We start from the raw sequence: 17,205 nt of genomic DNA on the forward strand, positions 1-17,205 counted from the left end.
AGAGTTTAAAATATACCACTTCGAACTCGGATGCTTAAAAGAAAAGTTATAGACTTAAAACTGCAGGCTTTTGTCACTTTTCTCCAAAGTCATTTTTCGGAAATTACTTTTGGAGTTATATCGTTAAAAAAACCAACTCACAAATTCAAAAGAAAATTTTAACGCAGCTTTTTAGAGGCTTAAGCCAAAAGACTTTAAAGATAAGCCACTTGGAAATCGGATGCCGGAAATAAAAGTTATGGATTTAGAGGTGCAGGGTTTTGGTCATTTTTCTGCAAACACGATTTTTTTGGAAATTTAGAAAGGGGTAACATCATAAAAATTGCAAAATATCGACCAGAAATTACAAACCAAGTTTTAAACGCAGTTTTTTAGAGAAGCAAGCCTCGAGACATTTAACGTATACCACTTTGAAATCGGATGCCTATAAGAAAAGTTATAGAATTAAAACTGCAGGTTTTTTGTCACTTTTCTGCAAAGCTATTTTATGGGATACTAATGGATTTATATCGTTAAAAAAAACAACTCACAATATTAAAACAAACTTTAAACGCAGATTTTTAGAGGCTTAAGCCACAAGACTTTAAAGATATACCGCTTGGAAATCGGATGCCGGAAATAAAAGTTATAGATTTAGAGGTGCAGGGTTTTGGTCATTTTTCTGCAAACACGATTTTTTTGGAAATTTAGAAAGGGGTAACATCATAAAAATTGCAAAATATCGACCAGAAATTACAAACCAAGTTTTAAACGCAGTTTTTTAGAGAACCAAGCCTCGAGACATTTAACGTATACCACTTTGAAATCGGATGCCTATAAGAAAAGTTATAGAATTAAAACTGCAGGTTTTTTGTCACTTTTTTGCAAACATATTTTATGGGAAACTAATGGATTTATATCGTTAAAAAAACAACTCACAATATTAAAACAAACTTTAAACGCAGATTTTTAGAGGCTTAAGCCACAAGACTTTAAAGATATACCGCTTGGAAATCGGATGCCGGAAATAAAAGTTATGGATTTAGAGGTGCAGGGTTTTGGTCATTTTTCTGCAAACACGATTTTTTTGGAAATTTAGAAAGGGGTAACATCATAAAAATTGCAAAATATCGACCAGAAATTACAAACCAAGTTTTAAACGCAGTTTTTTAGAGAACCAAGCCTCGAGACATTTAACGTATACCACTTTGAAATCGGATGCCTATAAGAAAAGTTATAGAATTAAAACTGCAGGTTTTTTGTCACTTTTCTGCAAAGATATTTATGGGATACTAATGGATTTATATCGTTAAAAAAAACAACTCACAATATTAAAACAAACTTTAAACGCAGATTTTTAGAGGCTTAAGCCACAAGACTTTAAAGATATACCGCTTGGAAATCGGATGCCGGAAATAAAAGTTATGGATTTAGAGGTGCAGGGTTTTGGTCATTTTTCTGCAAACACGATTTTTTTGGAAATTTAGAAAGGGGTAACATCATAAAAATTGCAAAATATCGACCAGAAATTACAAACCTAAGTTTTAAACGCAGTTTTTTAGAGAACTAAGCCTCGAGAAATTTACCGTATACCACTTTGAAATCGGATGCCTATAAGAATAGTTTTAGAATTAAAACTGCAAGTTTTTTGTCACTTTTTTGCAAAGATATTTTATGGGATATTAATGGATTTATATCGTTAAAAAAAACAACTCACAATATTAAAACAAACTTTAAACGCAGATTTTTAACGGCTTAAGCCACAAGACTTTAAAGATACACCGCTTGGAAATCGGATGCCGGAAATAAAAGTTATGGATTTAGAGGTGCAGGGTTTTGGTCATTTTTCTGCAAACACGATTTTTTTGGAAATTTAGAAAGGGGTAACATCATAAAAATTGCAAAATATCGACCAGAAATTACAAACCAAGTTTTAAACGCAGTTTTTTAGAGAACCAAGCCTCGAGACATTTAACGTATACCACTTTGAAATCGGATGCCTATAAGAAAAGTTATAGAATTAAAACTGCAGGTTTTTTGTCACTTTTCTGCAAAGATATTTTATGGGAAACTAATGGATTTATATCGTTAAAAAAAACCACTCACAATATTAAAACAAACTTTAAACGCAGATTTTTAGAGGCTTAAGCCACAAGACTTTAAAGATACATCGCTTGGAAATCGGATGCCGGAAATAAAAGTTATGGATTTAGAGGTGCAGGGTTTTGGTCATTTTTCTGCAAACACGATTTTTTTGGAAATTTAGAAAGGGGTAACATCATAAAAATTGCAAAATATCGACCAGAAATTACAAACCAAGTTTTAAACGCAATTTTTTAGAGAACTAAGCCTCGAGACATTTAACGTATACCACTTTGAAATCGGATGCCTATAAGAAAAGTTATAGAATTAAAACTGCAGGTTTTTTGTCAAGTTTCTGCAAAGATATTTTATGGGAAACTAATGGATTTATATCGTTAAAAAAACCACTCACAATATTAAAACAAACTTTAAACGCAGATTTTTAGAGGCTTAAGCCACACGACTTTAAAGATATACCGCTTGGAAATCGGATGCCGGAAATAAAAGTTATAGGATTTAGAGGTGTAGGGTTTTCGGTCATTTTTCTGCAAACACGATTTTTTTGGAAATTTAGAAAGGGGTAACATCATAAAAATTGCAAAATATCGACCAGAAATTACAAACCAAGTTTTAAACGCAGTTTTTTAGAGAACCAAGCCTCGAGACATTTAACAAATACCACTTTGAAATCGGATGCCTATAAGAAAAGTTATAGAATTAAAACTGCAGGTTTTTTGTCACTTTTTTGCAAACATATTTTATGGGAGACTAATGGATTTATATCGTTAAAAAAAACCACTCACAATATTAAAACAAACTTTAAACGCAGATTTTTAGAGGCTTAAGCCACAAGACTTTAAAGATACACCGCTTGGAAATCGGATGCCGGAAATAAAAGTTATGGATTTAGAGGTGCAGGGTTTTGGTCATTTTTCTGCAAACACGATTTTTTTGGAAATTTAGAAAGGGGTAACATCATAAAAATTGCAAAATATCGACCAGAAATTACAAACCAAGTTTTAAACGCAATTTTTTAGAGAACTAAGCCTCGAGACATTTAACGTACACCACTTTGAAATCGGATGCCTATAAGAAAAGTTATAGAATTAAAACTGCAGGTTTTTTGTCAAGTTTCTGCAAAGATATTTTATGGGAAACTAATGGATTTATATCGTTAAAAAAAACCACTCACAATATTAAAACAAACTTTAAACGCAGATTTTTAGAGGCTTAAGCCACAAGACTTTAAAGATATACCGCTTGGAAATCGGATGCCGGAAATAAAAGTTATAGATTTAGAGGTGTAGGGTTTTCGTCATTTTTCTGCAAACACGATTTTTTTGGAAATTTAGAAAAGGGGTAACATCATAAAAATTGCAAAATATCGACCAGAAATTACAAACCAAGTTTTAAACGCAGTTTTTTAGAGAACCAAGCCTCGAGACATTTAACGTATACCACTTTGAAATCGGATGCCTATAAGAAAAGTTATAGAATTAAAACTGCAGGTTTTTTGTCACTTTTCTGCAAAGATATTTTATGGGAAACTAATGGATTTATATCGTTAAAAAAACCACTCACAATATTAAAACAAACTTTAAACGCAGATTTTTAGAGGCTTAAGCCACAAGACTTTAAAGATACACCGCTTGGAAATCGGATGCCGGAAATAAAAGTTATGGATTTAGAGGTGCAGGGTTTTGGTCATTTTTCTGCAAACACGATTTTTTTGGAAATTTAGAAAGGGGTAACATCATAAAAATTGCAAAATATCGACCAGAAATTACAAACCAAGTTTTAAACGCAGTTTTTTAGAGAACCAAGCCTCGAGACATTTAACAAATACCACTTTGAAATCGGATGCCTATAAGAAAAGTTATAGAATTAAAACTGCAGGTTTTTTGTCACTTTTTGCAAAGATATTTTATGGGATATTAATGGATTTATATCGTTAAAAAAAACCACTCACAATATTAAAACAAACTTTAATTGCAGATTTTTAGAGGCTTAAGCCACAAGACTTTAAAGATATACCGCTTGGAAATCGGATGCCGGAAATAAAAGTTATGGATTTAGAGCTGCAGGGTTTTGGTCATTTTTCTGCAAACACGATTTTTTTGCAAATTTAGAAAGGGGTAACATCATAAAAATTGCAAAATATCGACCAGAAATTACAAACCAAGTTTTAAACGCAGTTTTTTAGAGAACCAAGCCTCGAGACATTTAACGTATACCACTTTGAAATCGGATGCCTATAAGAAAAGTTATAGAATTAAAACTGCAGGTTTTTGTCACTTTTCTGCAAAGATATTTTATGGGAAACTAATGGATTTATATCGTTAAAAAAAACCACTCACAATATTAAAACAAACTTTAAACGCAGATTTTTAGAGGCTTAAGCCACAAGACTTTAAAGATACACCGCTTGGAAATCGGATGCCGGAAATAAAAGTTATGGATTTAGAGGTGCAGGGTTTTGGTCATTTTTCTGCAAACACGATTTTTTTGGAAATTTAGAAAGGGGTAACATCATAAAAATTGCAAAATATCGACCAGAAATTACAAACCAAGTTTTAAACGCAGTTTTTTAGAGAACCAAGCCTCGAGACATTTAACGTATACCACTATGAAATCGGATGCCTATAAGAAAAGTTATAGAATTAAAACTGCAGGTTTTTTGTCACTTTTTTGCAAACATATTTTATGGGAAACTAATGGATTTATATCGTTAAAAAAAACCACTCACAATATTAAAACAAACTTTAAACGCAGATTTTTAGAGGCTTAAGCCACAAGACTTTAAAGATATACCGCTTGGAAATCGGATGCCGGAAATAAAAGTTATGGATTTAGAGGTGCAGGGTTTTGGTCATTTTTCTGCAAACACGATTTTTTTGGAAATTTAGAAAGGGGTAACATCATAAAAATTGCAAATATCGACCAGAAATTACAAACCAAGTTTTAAACGCAGTTTTTTAGAGAACCAAGCCTCGAGACATTTAACAAATACCACTTTGAAATCGGATGCCTATAAGAAAAGTTATAGAATTAAAACTGCAGGTTTTTTGTCACTTTTTTGCAAACATATTTTATGGGAGACTAATGGATTTATATCGTTAAAAAAAACCACTCACAATATTAAAACAAACTTTAAACGCAGATTTTTAGAGGCTTAAGCCACAAGACTTTAAAGATACACCGCTTGGAAATCGGATGCCGGAAATAAAAGTTATGGATTTAGAGGTGCAGGGTTTTGGTCATTTTTCTGCAAACACGATTTTTTTGGAAATTTAGAAAGGGGTAACATCATAAAAATTGCAAAATATCGACCAGAAATTACAAACCAAGTTTTAAACGCAATTTTTTAGAGAACTAAGCCTCGAGACATTTAACGTACACCACTTTGAAATCGGATGCCTATAAGAAAAGTTATAGAATTAAAACTGCAGGTTTTTTGTCAAGTTTCTGCAAAGATATTTTATGGGAAACTAATGGATTTATATCGTTAAAAAAACCACTCACAATATTAAAACAAACTTTAAACGCAGATTTTTAGAGGCTTAAGCCACAAGACTTTAAAGATATACCGCTTGGAAATCGGATGCCGGAAATAAAAGTTATAGATTTAGAGGTGTAGGGTTTTCGTCATTTTTCTGCAAACACGATTTTTTTGGAAATTTAAAAAGGGGTAACATCATAAAAATTGCAAAATATCGACCAGAAATTACAAACCAAGTTTTAAACGCAGTTTTTTAGAGAACCAAGCCTCGAGACATTTAACAAATACCACTTTGAAATCGGATGCCTATAAGAAAAGTTATAGAATTAAAACTGCAGGTTTTTTGTCACTTTTTTGCAAAGATATTTTATGGGATATTAATGGATTTATATCGTTAAAAAAAACCACTCACAATATTAAAACAAACTTTAAACGCAGATTTTTAGAGGCTTAAGCCACAAGACTTTAAAGATATACCGCTTGGAAATCGGATGCCGGAAATAAAAGTTATGGATTTAGAGGTGCAGGGTTTTGGTCATTTTTCTGCAAACACGATTTTTTTGGAAATTTAGAAAGGGGTAACATCATAAAAATTGCAAAATATCGACCAGAAATTACAAACCAAGTTTTAAACGCAGTTTTTTAGAGAACCAAGCCTCGAGACATTTAACGTATACCACTTTGAAATCGGATGCCTATAAGAAAAGTTATAGAATTAAAACTGCAGGTTTTTTGTCACTTTTCTGCAAAGATATTTTATGGGAAACTAATGGATTTATATCGTTAAAAAAAACCACTCACAATATTAAAACAAACTTTAAACGCAGATTTTTAGAGGCTTAAGCCACAAGACTTTAAAGATACACCGCTTGGAAATCGGATGCCGGAAATAAAAGTTATGGATTTAGAGGTGCAGGGTTTTGGTCATTTTTCTGCAAACACGATTTTTTTGGAAATTTAGAAAGGGGTAACATCATAAAAATTGCAAAATATCGACCAGAAATTACAAACCAAGTTTTAAACGCAGTTTTTTAGAGAACCAAGCCTCGAGACATTTAACGTATACCACTTTGAAATCGGATGCCTATAAGAAAAGTTATAGAATTAAAACTGCAGGTTTTTTGTCACTTTTTTGCAAACATATTTTATGGGAAACTAATGGATTTATATCGTTAAAAAAAACCACTCACAATATTAAAACAAACTTTAAACGCAGATTTTTAGAGGCTTAAGCCACAAGACTTTAAAGATATACCGCTTGGAAATCGGATGCCGGAAATAAAAGTTATGGATTTAGAGGTGCAGGGTTTTGGTCATTTTTCTGCAAACACGATTTTTTGGAAATTTAGAAAGGGGTAACATCATAAAAATTGCAAAATATCGACCAGAAATTACAAACCAAGTTTTAAACGCAGTTTTTTAGAGAACCAAGCCTCGAGACATTTAACAAATACCACTTTGAAATCGGATGCCTATAAGAAAAGTTATAGAATTAAAACTGCAGGTTTTTTGTCACTTTTTTGCAAACATATTTTATGGGAGACTAATGGATTTATATCGTTAAAAAAAACCACTCACAATATTAAAACAAACTTTAAACGCAGATTTTTAGAGGCTTAAGCCACAAGACTTTAAAGATACACCGCTTGGAAATCGGATGCCGGAAATAAAAGTTATGGATTTAGAGGTGCAGGGTTTTGGTCATTTTTCTGCAAACACGATTTTTTTGGAAATTTAGAAAGGGGTAACATCATAAAAATTGCAAAATATCGACCAGAAATTACAAACCAAGTTTTAAACGCAATTTTTTAGAGAACTAAGCCTCGAGACATTTAACGTACACCACTTTGAAATCGGATGCCTATAAGAAAAGTTATAGAATTAAAACTGCAGGTTTTTTGTCAAGTTTCTGCAAAGATATTTTATGGGAAACTAATGGATTTATATCGTTAAAAAAAACCACTCACAATATTAAAACAAACTTTAAACGCAGATTTTTAGAGGCTTAAGCCACAAGACTTTAAAGATATACCGCTTGGAAATCGGATGCCGGAAATAAAAGTTATAGATTTAGAGGTGTAGGGTTTTCGTCATTTTTCTGCAAACACGATTTTTTTGGAAATTTAAAAAGGGGTAACATCATAAAAATTGCAAAATATCGACCAGAAATTACAAACCAAGTTTTAAACGCAGTTTTTTAGAGAACCAAGCCTCGAGACATTTAACAAATACCACTTTGAAATCGGATGCCTATAAGAAAAGTTATAGAATTAAAACTGCAGGTTTTTTGTCACTTTTTTGCAAAGATATTTTATGGGATATTAATGGATTTATATCGTTAAAAAAAACCACTCACAATATTAAAACAAACTTTAAACGCAGATTTTTAGAGGCTTAAGCCACAAGACTTTAAAGATATACCGCTTGGAAATCGGATGCCGGAAATAAAAGTTATGGATTTAGAGGTGCAGGGTTTTCGTCATTTTTCTGCAAACACGATTTTTTTGGAAATTTAAAAAGGGGTAACATCATAAAAATTGCAAAATATCGACCAGAAATTACAAACCAAGTTTTAAACGCAGTTTTTTAGAGAACCAAGCCTCGAGACATTTAACGTATACCACTTTGAAATCGGATGCCTATAAGAAAAGTTATAGAATTAAAACTGCAGGTTTTTTGTCACTTTTCTGCAAAGATATTTTATGGGAAACTAATGGATTTATATCGTTAAAAAAAACCACTCACAATATTAAAACAAACTTTAAACGCATATTTTTAGAGGCTTAAGGCACAAGACTTTAAAGATACACCGCTTGGAAATCGGATGCCGGAAATAAAAGTTATGGATTTAGAGGTGCAGGGTTTTGGTCATTTTTCTGCAAACACGATTTTTTTGGAAATTTAGAAAGGGGTAACATCATAAAAATTGCAAAATATCGACCAGAAATTACAAACCAAGTTTTAAACGCAGTTTTTTAGAGAACCAAGCCTCGAGACATTTAACGTATACCACTTTGAAATCGGATGCCTATAAGAAAAGTTATAGAATTAAAACTGCAGGTTTTTTGTCACTTTTCTGCAAACATATTTTATGGGAAACTAATGGATTTATATCGTTAAAAAAAACAACTCACAATATTAAAACAAACTTTAAACGCAGATTTTTAGAGGCTTAAGCCACAAGACTTTAAAGATACACCGCTTGGAAATCGGATGCCGGAAATAAAAGTTATGGATTTAGAGGTGTAGGTGTTTAAACGCAGTTTTTTAGAGAACCAAGCCTCGAGACATTTAACGTATACCACTTTGAAATCGGATGCCAATAAGAAAAGTTATAGAATTAAAACTGCAGGTTTTTTGTCACTTTTTTGCAAACATATTTTATGGGAAACTAATGGATTTATATCGTTAAAAAAAACCACTCACAATATTAAAACAAACTTTAAACGCAGATTTTTAGAGGCTTAAGCCACAAGACTTTAAAGATACACCGCTTGGAAATCGGATGCCGGAAATAAAAGTTATGGATTTAGAGGTGTAGGTGTTTAAACGCAGTTTTTTAGAGAACCAAGCCTCGAGACATTTAACGTATACCACTTTGAAATCGGATGCCAATAAGAAAAGTTATAGAATTAAAACTGCAGGTTTTTTGTCACTTTTTTGCAAACATATTTTATGGGAAACTAATGGATTTATATCGTTAAAAAAAACCACTCACAATATTAAAACAAACTTTAAACGCAGATTTTTAGAGGCTTAAGCCACAAGACTTTAAAGATACACCGCTTGGAAATCGGATGCCGGAAATAAAAGTTATGGATTTAGAGGTGCAGGGTTTTGGTCATTTTTCTGCAAACACGATTTTTTTTGAAATTTAGAAAGGGGTAACATCATAAAAATTGCAAAATATCGACCAGAAATTACAAACCAAGTTTTAAACGCAGTTTTTTAGAGAACCAAGCCTCGAGACATTTAACGTATACCACTTTGAAATCGGATGCCTATAAGAAAAGTTATAGAATTAAAACTGCAGGTTTTTTGTCACTTTTCTGCAAAGATATTTTATGGGAAACTAATGGATTTATATCGTTAAAAAAATCCACTCACAATATTAAAACAAACTTTAAACGCATATTTTTAGAGGCTTAAGGCACAAGACTTTAAAGATACACCGCTTGGAAATCGGATGCCGGAAATAAAAGTTATGGATTTAGAGGTGCAGGGTTTTGGTCATTTTTCTGCAAACACGATTTTTTTGGAAATTTAGAAAGGGGTAACATCATAAAAATTGCAAAATATCGACCAGAAATTACAAACCAAGTTTTAAACGCAGTTTTTTAGAGAACCAAGCCTCGAGACATTTAACGTATACCACTTTGAAATCGGATGCCTATAAGAAAAGTTATAGAATTAAAACTGCAGGTTTTTTGTCACTTTTCTGCAAACATATTTTATGGGAAACTAATGGACTTATATCGTTAAAAAAAACAACTCACAATATTAAAACAAACTTTAAACGCAGATTTTTAGAGGCTTAAGCCACAAGACTTTAAAGTCTTGGAAATCGGATGCCGGAAATAAAAGTTATGGATTTAGAGGTGCAGGGTTTTGGTCATTTTTCTGCAAAACCAGAAATTACAAACCAAGTTTTAAACGCAAGTTTTTAGAGAACTAAGCCTCGTGACATTTAACGTATACCACTTTGAAATCGGATGCCTATAAGAAAAGTTATAGAATTAAAACTGCAGGTTTTTTGTCACTTTTCTGCAAAGATATTTTATGAGAAACTAATGGATTTATATCTTTAAAAAAAACCACTCACAATATTAAAACAAACTTTAAACGCAGATTTTTAGAGGCTTAAGCCACAAGACTTTAAAGATACACCGCTTGGAAATCGGATGCCGGAAATAAAAGTTATGGATTTAGAGGTGCAGGGTTTTGGTCATTTTTCTGCAAACACGATTTTTTTGGAAATTTAGAAAGGGGTAACATCATAAAAATTGCAAAATATCGACCAGAAATTACAAACCAAGTTTTAAACGCAATTTTTAAGAGAACTAAGCCTCGAGACATTTAACGTATACCACTTTGAAATCGGATGCCTATAAGAAAAGTTATAGAATTAAAACTGCAGGTTTTTTGTCAAGTTTCTGCAAAGATATTTTATGGGAAACTAATAGATTTATATCGTTAAAAAAAACCACTCACAATATTAAAACAAACTTTAAACGCAGATTTTTAGAGGCTTAAGCCACAAGACTTTAAAGATACACCGCTTGGAAATCGGATGCCGGAAATAAAAGTTATGGATTTAGAGGTGCAGGGTTTTGGTCATTTTTCTGCAAACACGATTTTTTTGGAAATTTAGAAAGGGGTAACATCATAAAAATTGCAAAATATCGACCAGAAATTACAAACCAAGTTTTAAACGCAGTTTTTTAGAGAACCAAGCCTCGAGACATTTAACGTATACCACTTTGAAATCGGATGCCTATAAGAAAAGTTATAGAATTAAAACTGCAGGTTTTTTGTCACTTTTCTGCAAACATATTTTATGGGAAACTAATGGATTTATATCGTTAAAAAAAACCACTCACAATATTAAAACAAACTTTAAACGCAGATTTTTAGAGGCTTAAGCCACAAGACTTTAAAGATACACCGCTTGGAAATCGGATGCCGGAAATAAAAGTTATGGATTTAGAGGTGCAGGGTTTTGGTCATTTTTCTGCAAACACGATTTTTTTGGAAATTTAGAAAGGGGTAACATCATAAAAATTGCAAAATATCGACCAGAAATTACAAACCAAGTTTTAAACGCAGTTTTTTAGAGAACCAAGCCTCGAGACATTTAACGTATACCACTTTGAAATCGGATGCCTATAAGAAAAGTTATAGAATTAAAACTGCAGGTTTTTTGTCACTTTTCTGCAAACATAATTTATGGGAAACTAATGGATTTATATCGTTAAAAAAAACAACTCACAATATTAAAACAAACTTTAAACGCAGATTTTTAGAGGCTTAAGCCACAAGACTTTAAAGATATACCGCTTGGAAATCGAATGCCGGAAATAAAAGTTATGGATTTAGAGGTGCAGGGTTTTGGTCATTTTTCTGCAAACACGATTTTTTTGGAAATTTAGAAAGGGGTAACATCATAAAAATTGCAAAATATCGACCAGAAATTACAAACCAAGTTTTAAACGCAGTTTTTTAGAGAACCAAGCCTCGAGACATTTAACGTATACCACTTTGAAATCGGATGCCTATAAGAAAAGTTATAGAATTAAAACTGCAGGTTTTTTGTCACTTTTCTGCAAACATAATTTATGGGAAACTAATGGATTTATATCGTTAAAAAAAACAACTCACAATATTAAAACAAACTTTAAACGCAGATTTTTAGAGGCTTAAGCCACAAGACTTTAAAGATATACCGCTTGGAAATCGAATGCCGGAAATAAAAGTTATGGATTTAGAGGTGCAGGGTTTTGGTCATTTTTCTGCAAACACGATTTTTTTGGAAATTTAGAAAGGGGTAACATCATAAAAATTGCAAAATATCGACCAGAAATTACAAACCAAGTTTTAAACGCAGTTTTTTAGAGAACCAAGCCTCGAGACATTTAACGTATACCACTTTGAAATCGGATGCCTATAAGAAAAGTTATAGAATTAAAACTGCAGGTTTTTTGTCACTTTTCTGCAAACATAATTTATGGGAAACTAATGGATTTATATCGTTAAAAAAAACAACTCACAATATTAAAACAAACTTTAAACGCAGATTTTTAGAGGCTTAAGCCACAAGACTTTAAAGATATACCGCTTGGAAATCGGAATGCCGGAAATAAAAGTTATGGATTTAGAGGTGCAGGGTTTTGGTCATTTTTCTGCAAACACGATTTTTTTGGAAATTTAGAAAGGGGTAACATCATAAAAATTGCAAAATATCGACCAGAAATTACAAACCAAGTTTTAAACGCAGTTTTTTAGAGAACCAAGCCTCGAGACATTTAACGTATACCACTTTGAAATCGGATGCCTATAAGAAAAGTTATAGAATTAAAACTGCAGGTTTTTTGTCACTTTTCTGCAAACATAATTTATGGGAAACTAATGGATTTATATCGTTAAAAAAAACAACTCACAATATTAAAACAAACTTTAAACGCAGATTTTTAGAGGCTTAAGCCACAAGACTTTAAAGATATACCGCTTGGAAATCGGATGCCGGAAATAAAAGTTATGGATTTAGAGGTGCAGGGTTTTGGTCATTTTTCTGCAAACACGATTTTTTTTGGAAATTTAGAAAGGGGTAACATCATAAAAATTGCAAAATATCGACCAGAAATTACAAACCTAGTTTTAAACGCAGTTTTTTAGAGAACCAAGATATTTTATGGGAAATTAATGGATTTACAGATTTTTAGAGGCTTAAGCCACAAGACTTTAAGGATATACAACTTTAAAGAAAAGTTATAGACTTAAAACTGCAGGATTTTGTCACTTTTCTGCAAAGCTATTTTTCGAAAATTACTTATAGCCTTATATCGTTAAAAAAACAACTCACAATTTTATAATAAAATGTGGATGTATTGTTAGTAGACTTATATTTATTTTATTATTTTTGTTATTTTATGGTAAAAATCAAGAAAATTATTCGCTTAGCCATTAAAACTCCGTGACGAATCGAAAAACTCGGTACTCTATTTTCTTTTCTTAGTTTGCCGCAGCGTTTCAAATGAAGTGTGTATGTAAGTGGACCAATTAATTTCCCTCTGGAGTTTCTAGCAAATTTTCCCTTAGTTTTGTTGTTCTTGGCCATGTCAGTGGCCGGCCAATTCGTTAGTGATTTTTACAAACGTTTTGCCAAGGATAATTTAGACAAAAACATTTGTATTTCGCCTTTCTCCGTCGAAATCCTTATGCATATGGTCTACATGGGAGCCGGGGGAAAGACAGCCCAAGAACTGAGAAAAATACTGAAGCCGCCACCCAACGAATCGCAAGTGGCCCCAAGATTCAAGGACATTTTGACCAATCTCGAAGTAAATGAGAACGAGGTCATTCTGGCCAATCGCATATACGTCAACGATGAATACCAGTTAGTTTCGGGCTATAATGAGCTGGTTAAGGATTCCTTTAAGGCTGAGGCCCAGACTATCAACCTAAAAAATTCCGACAATGCAGCTTCCGTTGTCAATAAGTGGGCAATTGAAGTGTCCAGCGGCAGGATAAGAAATATAGTTTCACCCAATGATATGAAACCGGACTTAAAAGTGGCGCTCTTAAGTGCCATTTATTTTAAGCCCGAGTGGCTGTACAAGTTCAACCCAAAGGATACCTATATTGCCGATTTCCATGTTACTGCCCAGAAACGCATTCCTGTCGAAATGATGAGAATGAGTGGCAATTTCGGGGTGAAAATTACTTTTCGCTTAAATGCCCAATATATATATCTGCCTTTGCGGAACTCAAACCTAACCATGGTGATCTTTTTGCCCCTTGAAGTCGATGGCCTGGAAAAGGTGGAGAAGAGGATCTCAACCTATTTCTTCCGAACAATACACAAGGAATATGTGGACTTAAGGCTGCCCAAGTTTAAAATCGAATTTTCCGCAGATGTGAAGAACATTCTTGGGAAGGTGGGTGTGTTTTGATAAGCAATTGGTCATCATTATAATTTCTTCTCATAGATGGGCATACGAGATGCATTTGAGAGCTCTGCGGACTTAAGTGGTCTAGTAAAACCGTCAAAGGCCCCGATCAACAAAGTCTTTCAAAAGGCCTCTTTTGAGGTTGATGAGGAGGGCGACGACGAAGACACTCCTCCAAGTATCTTTTGTGTTCAGTGTTTTTAATATATTTATTTTCATATATTTTTATTCCGCAGTTGAGGAATACAACAAATGTGCAGGTTGCGGGCAATGGGAGTTCATCGCAGAGCACCCGTTTGCCTACCTCATTCGGGATCAGCATACTACTTACATTCAAGGACATGTCGTTAACCCGGGAACGTGAAATATAATATAATTGATAACCAAAAAAATCCAAAACAATTCCAAATAAATATAACATTAACTTCTTTTGTTTTAAGTTTTGGTTTGATTTAATTTCTAAGCCACAGTTTAAAATAAATATTTATTATGCAATTATTTCCTCAAAATTCATAATAACATATATGTGGCTGTTAAGTAAATATTTAAAGCATACTTTATTGTGTTCACAAAAACGGTAACATTCTAAAATACTGAGTAAGTAAAAAGTATGTTTTAAACCAATTGCATGCTATTAAATTTCATACAAAAGTTTTAGAAACCCGTCTCCTAATTCCCAACCACAAATCATCTATATCTTCTACTATTAAAACAATCAAGTTGGTGTCTAACTAGATGGCCATTTATCAATTACAGAGAACTGATTTTAACGGACTCTTGATGACTCGGCTTTTATAAGCATTTGGTTTTGGGTGTAAACAAATTTCGAGTGATCTAGAGATCAAACTGCATTGACACGCGAAACACAAACAATACCATGTCGGAGGGGCAATTAAAAATGGCCGGTCATAATAATTCCGTAATTCCGACATTAAGAGACCTCTAATGGATGACCATCCGCCCAGTGCTGGTTCAGCGATCAATTGAGCCGAACGATCGCTGATCGCCGCAGCCAAGTACCGCTTAATGCGCAAATAATTGTGAATTTCCATAAACGGGGCTAGCAATAGTTCAGTATAAATAGTGGCTTGGCCAGTCAGGAGTTTCCAAATCCATCCAAAAACGTCAAGTGTTCAGAATGCTGCGAAAGATCTGCTTTTTCCTGATCAGTTTTGTGGCCTTTGAGGCTGCCTTGGCTTGTGTAAGATTGTGAAAGGATCTGAATAGGACTCAGCTTAATCCTTTGGATATAACCCTTTTTCAGAATGGCTACAAGGCCAAGCTGGTGAAGATGGAGAACTGTGCCGGCGAGGATGCCATCATGACGGTGGGCAGCGACTTCAGCATCAAGCTGAACAAGAAATGCGAGCTGGTGCCCTCGGGTTGCATAAGCAATAAGCCATTTGGAACCGCCGTGGCCAAGTTCAAGGTCCAGAAGGATGGCATCGTGATGAAGGAGGGCAAGATCGACCTGTGCGCCGCCATCGATCAGGCCACCTCCGAGGCCAAGGACCTGCTCCGGCTCTTTGGAGCTCCATCATCCTGCCCAGTGGCCGAGGAGAAGGTCTGCGCCAACGATCACACCGTGGATCTCAGCAAGTACAAGGCCATGTTGGGCATGGCCCGCGGTCACCTGATCATCGACTCCGAGATCAAGCATGACACTGTAAGTTTGTTCTCATGACTTACTTAAATTTTATTATCAATCATGTGGCTTTTTTCCAGGGCAAGTCCTGCTTCCATGCCGAAATCGAGCTCACCAAGAACTAAGTGTGCAAATACGTCCTGATGAGGGTCTTATGTTTATATTATGAGTCTTGCAAATCTTGTAGTTGTAAATACAAAAGCAATTCAAATTGGTAATGAGGTGCACACAAAAAAGTAATAAACAAAATATACCGAAATCGTTTTTGTCAAGTTAGAATTTTTAAGATACTAAAGAGATAAAAATATTTATACTGTAAAGTATTCTGAAGTCTCAGATGAAAAATGTTTTTATTTTTAACTACGAAAAACGGAAAACTTTTTTTTAAATGTTTAAATGTCTACTACGAAAAACGGAAAACTTTTTTTAAATTTTTATATGTCTTACTCATACCATTCTAACTAACAGTTTTGAACAAAAGATTGATTTTTCAGGCGAAATAAAGGTGAATTTTGAACTATGTCCATTTTAGAATGTGTAATATATTTACCAAGAACTTGGCCCCTGAAGTAATTAATGTTTTTGTATTTTTTTGGAACTTCAAGCAGGTACTTTTTTCTCGACTTCCACCGCACTTCTTTCTGCAACTGCTTCTGTTGTAGGAGCTTCCGTAGGAGTTTCCGTAGGAGCTTCCGTAGTTTCTTCTGCTCCTCCAGCAGTAGTTGCAGTAATTGTGGTTGCTATTGCTCCTTCAGTAGGTATCTTCATATGATAGGCACAGCCATCTCTGCACTTTTTTAGAGTGTCAAACTCGTTTCTCTTAAAGAATTTGTAGCACCTTGTAGTCATCTAAATGATAGAAAGCTACGATAGATGTTCATTAGTATTTTAAATCTGGTTACCTGTATGCAATCAAACAGAACTCGATGGAACCTGTAGTAAACTCTACGGGGTCCCCTACAAACCTTTTCGTGTGCGTATTTGTGCTTCACCAAACAGTCTCTGTTCTTGGCTAAATAAACAGAAATTCAGGATTAAATTGGTGACTCATCTAATGAAATCTTACTCCTGCGCCTAAAACCCTCTGCAAGGAAGCAACTGACTGCTAAAACTGTCAACAAAAGTAGTAACTTCATGGCCGATCATCAGAGGGATTGGGACTAAGTAGACATCCAACTTGCTGAAAATGAACACTTAACAAATCAGGCATAGCATGAAAATTGTAATTTAAAATAATAATGTAAATGCTTGTATGCCTTTTAAGCTTTAAAACAGTTTTACAAGTTCCCAAAATAATATTATTGCTATTTAGGCTATAATCAGTATCAAATATT

The 17,205-nt window shown here is 33.7% G+C and overlaps 3 protein-coding genes across 3 annotated transcripts; 2 read left to right on the plus strand and 1 right to left on the minus strand.

Moving 5' to 3' along the window:
* The first annotated feature begins 13,310 nt into the window (after nucleotides 1-13,310).
* Nucleotides 13,311-14,620, plus strand: LOC128261947 (serine protease inhibitor 42Dd-like). Its single transcript, XM_052995922.1, has 4 exons — nucleotides 13,311-13,323; nucleotides 13,376-14,214; nucleotides 14,266-14,404; nucleotides 14,463-14,620. Exons 1-4 carry the CDS (start codon nucleotides 13,311-13,313, stop codon nucleotides 14,588-14,590), a joined length of 1,119 nt encoding a protein of 372 aa, XP_052851882.1. The 3' UTR covers nucleotides 14,591-14,620.
* A 551-nt stretch (nucleotides 14,621-15,171) lies between these two features.
* On the plus strand, nucleotides 15,172-16,130 carry LOC128261954 (uncharacterized). Its single transcript, XM_052995930.1, has 3 exons — nucleotides 15,172-15,427; nucleotides 15,491-15,892; nucleotides 15,952-16,130. The coding sequence occupies exons 1-3, from the start codon at nucleotides 15,365-15,367 to the stop codon at nucleotides 15,994-15,996; spliced, it is 510 nt and encodes a 169-aa protein (XP_052851890.1). The 5' UTR covers nucleotides 15,172-15,364; the 3' UTR covers nucleotides 15,997-16,130.
* A 148-nt stretch (nucleotides 16,131-16,278) lies between these two features.
* Nucleotides 16,279-17,041, minus strand: LOC128261956 (uncharacterized). Its single transcript, XM_052995932.1, has 3 exons — nucleotides 16,938-17,041; nucleotides 16,774-16,883; nucleotides 16,279-16,720 (listed from the first exon to the last, which is right to left on the minus strand). Exons 1-3 carry the CDS (start codon nucleotides 17,005-17,007, stop codon nucleotides 16,472-16,474), a joined length of 429 nt encoding a protein of 142 aa, XP_052851892.1. The 5' UTR covers nucleotides 17,008-17,041; the 3' UTR covers nucleotides 16,279-16,471.
* Nucleotides 17,042-17,205: the final 164 nt, after the last annotated feature.

This window comes from Drosophila gunungcola, unplaced genomic scaffold, assembly GCF_025200985.1.
Source record: "Drosophila gunungcola strain Sukarami unplaced genomic scaffold, Dgunungcola_SK_2 000001F, whole genome shotgun sequence".
In the NCBI taxonomy this organism is placed as follows: domain Eukaryota; kingdom Metazoa; phylum Arthropoda; class Insecta; order Diptera; family Drosophilidae; genus Drosophila; species Drosophila gunungcola.